General features: G+C 39.2%; 1 protein-coding gene across 4 annotated transcripts in view; it reads left to right on the plus strand.

Moving 5' to 3' along the window:
• The window catches only part of LAMA2 (laminin subunit alpha 2), a 345,325-nt gene extending 334,578 nt beyond the window's left edge, over positions 1-10,747 (plus strand). For all 4 annotated transcript variants that reach the window (XM_048296906.1, XM_048296908.1, XM_048296907.1 and 1 more), the window contains 5 exons: positions 1,094-1,249; positions 4,653-4,806; positions 5,155-5,285; positions 5,905-6,127; positions 8,577-10,747. In XM_048296906.1, the coding sequence (XP_048152863.1) occupies positions 1,094-1,249; positions 4,653-4,806; positions 5,155-5,285; positions 5,905-6,127; positions 8,577-8,734 (822 nt within the window). In that variant the 3' untranslated portion in view covers positions 8,735-10,747. The remainder of the gene's footprint in view (positions 1-1,093; positions 1,250-4,652; positions 4,807-5,154; positions 5,286-5,904; positions 6,128-8,576) is intronic.
• The last annotated feature ends 254 nt before the right edge of the window (positions 10,748-11,001 follow it).

Here is an 11,001-nt window from a genome sequence, read left to right on the forward strand (position 1 = left end):
AGTGACAACCTTTTCCCCATTTGGAATGATTTGAGTTAAAACATTTCCATCAGGCCTACAGAAGCCACTTGGTGCTGCTGCTATCCTGCTGTCTGTTTAGGTCCTCTGTAAGAATGTCTATTCCCAGCTCCTGTCTCACTCATCTAATCTTCCTTCTGCCCAAGGTGTAGTTATCTGTCTCAAATTTGCAGTTGCCTGTAAACACCAGGTTCAGGCCCTCACCTTCATTCCGCCCTTGTCAGTGTTCAGTGATTCCCACTGCATGACAGGTACACTGCCACACTGGAGCAGGAGCAGCCATGTTAAAGAAAAGCCAAAAAATGCTATTTGTCTCTCTTTGCTATTCTGGTGAGCCAACTACTGTGCTGTTTAGAAATCTGCTAGCATGCATGATGCATTTTGCATTTATCCCCCTTTTTATGCAGAACCATTATTATACTGATTTGTATAGATTTAAATATAAACTTTTGGAAACACATTGGCCTCGAATTTCCTCAGCTCTTCAGCAACTGCACTCCTTCCATGCTATTCACAGTCCATTTGTCTGAACAGAAGCCGAAATACCAACAGAACGTAGTTGGTATTATATTTACTCTAGCATGAACTATGATCTGAGGCATGTCCAAGCTAGTGGAATCATAAACCCAATATTGTCTGCAAACATGTGCTGCTATAAAGATTTGCGACCGGTGCCATACATTCAGCATTTATTCTGAAGTACTTATCTCTTCTCACTACTTAAAATTGCTGTCTGATTCCAGGAAAAAAAAATACTGTGCCATGCCTGTTATAACATAACAATGAAGCATTTTAAAGGAATCTCAAGTCTTTTCAGTAATTCTAATAAACAATTGTCATGATGCCTACTGACCCAGATGCAATTAACACACAGTCAGATGCTGGCACAAAACCTCGCTCAGGGGCTTTGTCCATAAATATTATCCACAGTTGCTGCCATGGTACTTCTGTAACCACCCCTGCTACTTTCTCATGTATTGCTATATCTTTTGGACTGTAAGAGTAGTTACGATCTGGAAATGCTTGGTTGTCAGAAAGCTACCTGTAATTGTGTTGCATTTTTGTGTCTTTCTAGATAAAAGTAAGTCGAATCAAGCAAGAAGGAAACCTCATAGTAGATGGTGTTTCTAACAGGACTGTGAGCCCCAAGAAGGCTGATATACTGGATGTTGTAGGAATGCTGTATGTGGGAGGGTTGCCCATTAACTACACAACCAGGAGAATTGGTCCGGTAAGCAAGTTTGTTTAAGTTACCTTACATGCCTTATGTCTTGATTGGTACCAGTGTCTTCCAGTTTTATTTTGTCTTGCTTTTCCCTCAGACTTCTCAAGAATATGGATAAAATGGACTCTAGTGGAGGTACACAACATTCTTTCAGTGGAAAGATCTGACTCAGAATCCAGTTAATGCAAAAAAAAAAAGGGGTTTTTTGAAATAGCAGTTATTTACTTTCTTGGAAAAGCAGAAAGTTCCATACACTTGTATCCACTTGGATCACTGCACAGCTAGAGTATAGGTTCCTGCATACCACTTGCCCTGTCTTTTGGCTGTAATTAATCTAGCAGCAAATGCTAATAAACAGTGAAAGGATCTCCCAGAAGGAGCAGCAGAAGCCAAAACTACCCTGGACAAAGTACCCAGTAGTACTGCTGCTTACTGTAATAATCAGTTTTGTGTTGCTATTTCTAAAAGAGAAGAGAGGGTGTTTTGAAGGAAGGCCATGAAAGTCCTCTTTCTGTTTCCAAATTAAATGTGTGTATATCAGTTTATCACTGTTTTGGTTCAAATGCATGGCTTCCGTGCTGACATTGAAGATGACAGAGAGCCCAGGGAAATAAATATCATTTTGGCCTAAATTTTGTAGAGTTAACTAAGAACACTGTATTCTCTCACCCAGACCATTTACTGCATCTGTCTGCACAACTCCATCCTAGTCACCTCACCAATTCACTTCCAACCTCCAAGATAACACCAGTATCAGAATGGGAGACAAACATCTTCCATGCTTTCTTTTGCTCTCTGTGCAGAGGGTTCTTTCAAAGCAGAACCCAGAACACGAGTGAATTTAATTACAGCAAACAACTAATTTGGCATCTAGTACAGCACAGTTCAGACACACAAAAAATGAAATGTCAGTAGGAGCTATGTCTGGGTTCATCCTGGGTAGATACAGAGAATCCATAAAGAGGAGGCAAAGCACAAATCTGGTAAAGAAACAAAACAGACTCCCAAAGAAGCTGCACATGAGTAAATACCATTGTACCAAGATGTTTATGGAATGGAAAATACCAGTCTGTAGACAAGCAAGAGTCCCTTCTTTGGGTGGAGGAAATAAATACAGAAAAGGAATTCCTAGACCCTGCTGAAGTCCCTGTATTGACTGATGGATAGGGAATGAAGGGGATGAGTAACCACTCTACATCTGAGAGTTGTATTCCATAAAGAAAACAGACCTGTAACATCATGTTTCTTAGTAAATAATAGATTGTGCAGAAAGCCCAAACTGAGGCAAATCTACTGATCGTTCGGATTCACCAAACCAAATCTGAGGCACTGAAAACCAAAAGCAATACTTAACTACCCACAGCATATAATTCCTAGTAGTATCAAATCATGCTCTTCGAAATATATCTGCAATTTACAAATATTAATCTAAGGAGAAAGATAACACTAAGTCTTTACCTACTGCTATTTGTCAGAGGTAATGGAGGGAACCCGTGCAGATAAATGGCTCAGTCTGGCAATAAGAGTCGTGTCAGGTCCTGACAGTCTTACGTGCTTTGGGATTTAAATGAAGCTGTGGCTTCAAATGTCATGTAAAAACCAGTGCTTGCCTTCCAGTCATGCTCAGTAAAATACACCACGATGTATGAGATAGTGCTGTCTTGTAGCTTCATGTAGAGGCTCTGAAGCAAACCAAGTTGAAAGGATGTGTTAGGGCTTTCTTCTAAACACACATTAGCCTTTTTAGACAGTAATCCATTATATAACCATAGGTGAGTTTGCTTCCTTTTCAGTGTAGAAGACTGATACCCACTTGTTTAGCTTAAGCAAATGTCACATTTTAAGCGCTCAAAGCTCTGCTCTCAGAAATAGAGGTCATACTACCTGTTACCATGCTAGAGTATAACCAGATCTGCTTTTCCATAGGGAAGAGAAAATTGTCAAGTTAGAGAATGTTATTGAATTGTCTACAAATCTTGCATTTCTGTGATTTATTCTTGCAGTGAAGATTTGTTTTGTTTTCTGGCATTTCTCTTTTTTGATAACAAAACTTGTTGATCTGGAGATGACTTTTACTTAGAAATTACAAAAAAGTCTATTTTTGAAGAATCTGAGAGAAAGCATTGTTCAGCTCAGAACTGAATTTATTCACTGATATTGCTCAAGTTTTCGTGAAAATATTGTAAGGTATATTAGCTGTAATAAGCTATATAATTTCACAGTACATACAGCTTTGATTTACAAGAAAATAACTTCTTAGAAATTCTTTCTAATTATAAGTCAGAATATTGTTAGACGAGGTAGTGTGCAGAGTCAAGAGTTCTCTCTGCAGGTGTGCCTTTATCCTTTTTGTATTTGTACATATTTCTAGGCTGAATTTTTTACACTGATGTTTATTTTCCTCCTTTCTACTGCACTGCTTATGAATATATCTTCTTTTTCTTCCTCAAAGTGCATGTTCTATCATTTTCCTCGCTCCCACTGGTATCAGGGATAGGTTTTCCTAACTCTTTAAGTCAAAGATCAAAGCCTCTGTCTGAATCTGAGAACCAAAATGCAGCTTCTGCAGACCTTGGAGGGAGAAAGGAAGGGAGAGCTCTGGAGGAGAAGCCAGTGGCTTTCAGAAGTCCCACTGGGATGCCCTGGCCACAACCAGAGGAGCCCCTGCCCCAGGCAGGATCATGGGTGCTCAAACCACTGTTCTAAGTGTGCCCAGACCAGCCACTGGGAGTTACAGTTGTGTGTGCCCACTGCAGAAGCCAAACCAGAGCTGCTACCCTGCACAGGAGCCTCCACAGACATGGGCACATTCCCTGCCTCCACCTGCCTCTCTGGCCAACTGAGTGGCCCTGATCACTGCCACAGTCATCAGATATGTGCAGTCAACAACCTTCACACAGGGGCTTTGTTCATTGGGGTAGAGATATTACCTGCATTACCTCTGTCTTACCATGCAACATTAGGCCCACAGTAAAGTGATTAAAGGAAGGAAAAAAAAAAAACCCACCTAGTAAAATTACCAGCAGCCCAGAGAACTATAGCCACTATCTTCATCTACTTGCAAACCCCATAACCTAGTCAATTAAAAAGGCAAAGTATAGGCCATTAAATTCCTGTATTGCTGATGTAATTTGCTATGTTTCATTATGCGGTGTATTATTTTATGTCCCCTCCATTAAGCCAAATAGATGTGACTCAGATCACATCCCTGAAAAGTAATGTAATTCATCCTCAGTATGACCAAGAGTAGATTCCAATTACAATCAGATATTAAGGATTAGCTATGTAAAATTTAAGTTTTATTCAGCTCCATAAGTCCAGCAGAGAAGCAGAGAAAATGGACTCGTTGATTGCATACTTTAGGCTTGCTTCTCATAGTTTTACATTCTGTTTGAAATATTGACTGCAGATCCTCCATAGCATTGATGGCTGCATCAGGAATTTTAAAATGACAGAATCACCTGTTGACCTGGATAATCCAACTACCAGCTTCAACGTTGGAAAATGTTTTGTCACTGCACAGAAGGGAACTTATTTTGATGGAACAGGCTTTGCCAAAACAGGTAATGAACAACAATTCTGGTGATAGTCAAAAGAGAGAGAAAGAGGAGATTCTGCTTTCAAAAACTCCCAGTGTTACCTAACTCCTGTTGGCTGGAGGCAAGGTGAGACCAATACATGAAACTCTTGGTGTTATCTCACCTAAGGAGACGCTATATGACATCTTAGCAAGGTCTTGCACTAAGCACAATTGCCGTAAAAGTTATTTACATGGTTTCATATGAAATGGAGTGCATTAACAATGCTTAGTTACTTTGCCATACTCTCAGCACAATTTATGTGATGATTATTAGGGATAATGTCTTAGATGCTTATCTTCATTTTATTGTGCTTCCCGTTTTCTCTCCCAGTTGGTGCATACAGAGTGGGAACAGACCTGCTCGTGGAATTTGAATTCCGTACAACGCGAATGAACGGTGTTCTCCTAGGAGTCAGCAGCCAGAAAATGGATGGGCTTGGCATCGAATTAGTAGGTGGAAAAGTGAGTAGCAAAGCAGTTTTGTCTCTTCATAACGACTGTTTTAGACAGCACAGGTAGCTTAAATGCAAGGTTACTACCCCAATCTCAAGGTGTCTCAAACAATACCAGGGCTCTCGAAGGAGAGCAACACTTCCAACTTCCCATACATCTAGAGGCTCTTACACTTTTAAAAGATACTTTAAAAGATTCTGTGACACCTGAGTCTCCTAAAAGTGCAACATCAGGTCTTAAATGAGTGACCTTATAAGAAATTTGAGGAAAGGCTTTGTCATTAGTAATACTAATTTCTCCTGTGGATATCTTTTACATCACAGTCTGGAAAACCAGTAATTATTCTGTCACTATAAAGATTTTGGAGGGGTGTAAAACACCCTAAAACTAAGACCAAAAAAAAAGGGAGAATGACAACTTAGAGAGTAATTTTGCATATTTCCACTTGTGTTTAGCTCAGCAATACAACCTAGATCCCAGAGGGACAGCAATCCACATAGGGTCTGGTACTAACTTAAAGCTTTGGTGTGTACAGTCAAACCATGTTGACTTCAAACAAAAGAAACAAACAAACAAAAAGAACTGGACTGTTTTGAAAGCTGGCTGACGTCTATGCCATGCTTTTCAGGTGATGTTTCACGTTGACAATGGTGCAGGCCGATTCTCTGCTGTCTATGAGCCTGACGCACCAGGCAGCCTGTGTGATGGACAGTGGCACAAGGTTCGTGCAAACAAGATCAAACACCGGTTGGAGCTGACTGTGGATGGCAGACAGGTGGAGTCTGACAGCCCAAACAGGGCCTCGACCTCGGCAGACACAAACGACCCTCTCTTTGTCGGAGGTTATCCTGGTGAGTGGGCAACACATAAATTATGCTTTACTTGTGCTCCAATAACGCTGCCTTGGTAATGGCATAAATGTAATTAGGGTGAGTATGCTAAAGATGATGGATAAGACAGGCCAATTTTGTATCAGTTGGTGTGGATGCTCATTTCTGCATTCAGCTGCATTTCAGAACAAGAAGTTCTGCAATAAGAGACTCTTACAGATACCCCTGCCCCATTTCAAATGTAGTCACTGTCACAGGGGATCAGACAGACTTTCTGCCTTCTGCTGCTCACACACACAGAGCCTCCCTCTTAAAACTTTCTGTTTAGTAACAGCATAGTAGTCATGTTGCAGTAGTAACAGCATTTGGCATATTTAAATTTAACTTAAGAACAGCAAATTTTAACCAAAGAATGTATATATGCCCTTGAGGGGGCAGGACACTGTGTGTAAATCAGCCTGTAAAACCTGAGGAACTGAGGCATAAGAACAACAGCTTGCACAGAGAGGTAAGAAGACACCATCTCTTTCTAATTAATGCCTTTGCTTGTGGTCTGCTGGGTTTTAAAGGAAAAAAGCCCATAATCTCTATTTGATAATCAATATTCTGGAAGCCCTCAAGAGAATTTGCTTTATGCAGAGGTAATTGAACAGTATCAAGAATTGGGCTGAGCTCTGTAGCAAGCTTCATCTTCCACTAAGCTGATAATGAATGCTAGTTTTCATCTCTTCTTAGACAGTCAATAAATTTTCTAACAGCAGTTTACTTTCTGAAAATACAGTTAATATGTTTGCAAAGTACCAATTTTGTTGCATTTATAATAAATTTTCCCTCTAGCTTTCAAACCAAAAAGCGAAGTATGTTTGCAGTATGTGTCCGCTCTAGTGCATACTGAGGTCAATGGCAAGACACCTCTGAGTTAGTTAATTCCTAAATTATTTTCTGGAAGTTGCTTTTTCCCCCATTCTAATGTGTGATACAGTGCATCTAAAAAGCCTTCTCTCTCAAGCTTTGGAACATTTAAAAAATTGTCTTTGGTACTGAGATATGAGAGTTGTACATTAGTCACAATGACTACCAATAAAGACCAACAACTTTGTGCCAGAAGGAAAACAGCTTTGTGGCAGCCTTTTTATAACAAAACAAGATTCTAGCATGGGAGCCAGCACTGAAGAAACACTGCAGATGGAGTTATTATCTCGTTCTGGACTGGGTGTCAAGAGGAGAGACACAAATTGCAGTAACACTGCGATCTGTACAGAACAAGCCTACACTTACATCATGTTGAAGGGACATTCGTGAGTTCAGCCACATGGCAAGTTAAGAAACTATTTAATAAACCTACTGCACGTGTAAACACTTCAGTCTTCTTTTGCTGTCTACTCTAACTCATCCAGGATTTGTTCTAATATTCCCAATACCTAGACAGCTGCATCACAAATTTTAACCACAGTATGAGGGATTTTTTAAAATTAGTATGTATTAGTATTTTCCAGTCCTCTTGAAGCTTCTCCTGGCTGCATAAATAGTGCAAAACAGTTGTAAACCAGTTAGAATTAGCTGATGGAGAATTTTCTGCGTAGATAAAATTTTCACCACCATAGTGTGGATGAGAATGTAGATTCCTGGGTACCCATAAAAGCTAGCATTCATCTCCTGGTATCACTCTTCCCTGTGCAAGAAGAGACAGATGGATTCAGCCATCTTATCCTCTGTGAAACACAATAATGCTATGGCCGGACAGTCTCTACAAGTGTAAAGTTACTTCTGCAACTCCTACTTTATTAATCACATAGATTTGTATCAAAGTGCACGCCTGTAGCCACTTTTTCACTTGGAAGAACACTGAGAAACAATCCATGAATTTCAAGCAGTTGAGAGAAATATTTCCAGCTTCCAACTCCAACCACCCTCACTTCCATCCCCTCCTTCATTAGTGAAAGAGATGTACTCCAACCCCTGGCTTTACTATCAGCAAGGAAAAAAAAAAGAATACTTGAAAACTGTCAAAACCAGTCTGTAAATGACATCTGAAATCCATCCTGAGGAACTGGCTTTCTTGTGATGTTAGGACTGAGAATTGAATCAATTTTGGCCTTTTTTTCCCTCTATTATTCTGTGGATAAATAGCTCGAGAAGTTAAATATCTGCAGGGCAGCATGTGTGTATTGTATACCATTTGTAGGTAGCAAGCTGCATACGTGGGTTACAATGGCAGTTTATATGTGTTCAGATTCTGCCACTGTCATAGTAGGATGGAAAAAGAAAAGAAGTCTGGATTGTTATCTGACATAAGCATTCTTGACATTTACTCAAAGTGTTTGTAATTTTTTAATAATAAATATATACAGCAAATAAAACATTCATATGTTGCTGGGGACATCTGTCCTCATGCAGGACCGTCAAAGAACAAAATTAAGTATCAACTCAAACTAAAGTAATTACTTTTTAATTTTTTTCCCTCCTTCAGATGGTGTGATCCAGTTTGGGCTGACGACTAATATCCGTTTTAAAGGATGTGTTCGATTTCTGAAGCTCGCCAAGGGTACTGCAAAACCTCAAGAGATTAACTTTAGCAAAGCTTTGGAGCTGAAGGGTGTCCAGCCACTGTCATGCCCTGAAGACTGACTGTCATTCAGCCAGCATGGGTCTGTTTATATAAGCACCTCAGATTAAAAAGAAAAAAAAAAATCTATATCTACATTGCATTCATAATAAAATGGTTTTTGTGCAAGTATTTGAGTAGTGTTTGTGGTATATTCCAATGGCTATTTCAATGTACCTCCCAGGAATGCATGCACTAATCCCTTCCCCCCATTCCCTTCCCCCTCTCCTAAGGGAGTAGAACAGTAATTTTTATCTATCTCTTTCTTTATGGCTTGATATGGAAATGTTTCATCATTCTTGTGATGAGTGAGACCACATATTATGCAGGTTGTTCCTTTTCTATGGAACACAAAATCACAAAATATCTCAAGTTGAAAGGGAACCATAAGGATCATTAAGTCCAACTCTTTGAAGTGATCCCTAAATGCTTTTGGTGAGGTAGATCTCTAAACTTGTATTCCTTCACAATTCTAAATACAATGCACTTGTGTGCATGCACAACTTTATCCTTCATTAGCATATTAACTTGCTTCAAAAATTATGCTTTGGTCACACCCAAGAGCTTTTAGAAAACTTTTCTGATCGTGGTCTTTCCCATGAAGTTTCACTGAGAAATTAAACATTTTATGTGGTCTGTATGGCTGCTGGGGAACCAAGTGCAGAAAGGAAAATGTTGGTACTTGGTTTATTTATTTGGGATTATTGATGAAAATACGTTGCACCTAAAATCCCTACTATATCATTTGAACAGCACTGAATTTTAACAGATTACATTGTTTGGCATTGGGACATTGAGTCTCTAATGGAGGGAGTAGAACTGGTTCTATTACTTACCTTGAAATACAGTTTAAAATGATCCTTAATAAATAAGGTTTGACATTGCTGCTCTCTCCCACATGATATTGAAGTTACACATAGCAAAAATCACAAACCAGGTTTCCAAAGGAAGATGAAATCTTGACACTTGGAGCAGAATAGAGGTGAAGCAGGAGCATCCCAGAGATTATTAGTGCAACACCTACTACTGATCTCTGCTGTTATTAATGAAATTCTTACCATAAAAGCATCTTCCAAAGTTCAGCTCTACTGCTTCTGCTTGATGTTGTCAGTTTGTGAGGAATACTGAATGCAGACGCCACCCCAAATCTTCCTTAAATAAAATTTAAAGTGCTATGTGTATAGCAGTTTAAATATAGATGGAGAGAGGAAAGTTGCTTCCTAGATTTTCATTAAATGTCAAATCCTAGTGGTTTTCCTTGGGCTTTTTATTTTTTAGAGGACTATGAAATCATCACTGAAGTGTGGATTATGTTTTCTGTGGATTGTTTCAAGTTGTTAAACTGTGGTTTTGCAAAGGTTGTGATCAGACATGCAGAACAGCTGCTGTATGAACATAAAAAAACCTACCTACGCAAAAGAAAAAATACAACAGAAAAACCCCTAGCAGTAAGGTAGCACAACCGTGCAATTAAATGAAAAAGGTTTCTTAAATTATTTTGTTCTGCCCACAAGGAGCCTTGAATACACATTTTCAGAATTTTTACCATTACTAAAAGAAAGGCAGCTGCAAAATTTGTGCATAGGCTAGCTGCAAAATTTGTGCTTGCCAGCCAGCACTCCTGCAGGAGTGCTTTGTATTTTACAAAAGGCCTTTTTGGCATACAATGTTTCTTTAAACTGCCATGGGAGAAGAAAAAAAAACCTTTACACTGGGAAAGTGCATTAAAGAGATGGTAATAAATATGTATGCTGGCACTCTAACGGTTTGGGGAGTCTACATCAATCAGATACACCTGAAGAAAAACATCTAACTCCTGTGAAGTCTTGAAGTAATTGCCTTCAGCAAGTATTCTAGTTTTAGTTGCAACTGACCCTTAATGTTAAGAAACAGTTAATGGCTGTGCAGTGTTACCCATGTTCAATGTGCTAAGAATTAGTAAAGCATGCATTTGTCTCTGAAAAAGCCTAATTATTGGACATGTACTGTTTTTAACTTCGACATGGCTGCGCTTCTAACAAGCACACTAAAATATTCATGTGTTTCTGTGTTATTCTTTATGCCTCATGTATTTACCTATTCTCATGCCTATAAAATTTCAGGATAGTGTGAGCAACTCAAGAAAAGCAGACCATAACACTTCAAATACAGTTGAGTATTTCCAAAAGTCTTAAAAAATATAAACAAATGAAGCCCCAAGACAATGTTATTGTTAGGAACTTCTCACAACACCCAACAGCCGGTTGTTGGCCCACTACACTACCTAGGCATATTTCCTAGCCTCTAGATT

Source organism: Corvus hawaiiensis, chromosome 3, assembly GCF_020740725.1.
Source record: "Corvus hawaiiensis isolate bCorHaw1 chromosome 3, bCorHaw1.pri.cur, whole genome shotgun sequence".
NCBI lineage: Eukaryota > Metazoa > Chordata > Aves > Passeriformes > Corvidae > Corvus > Corvus hawaiiensis.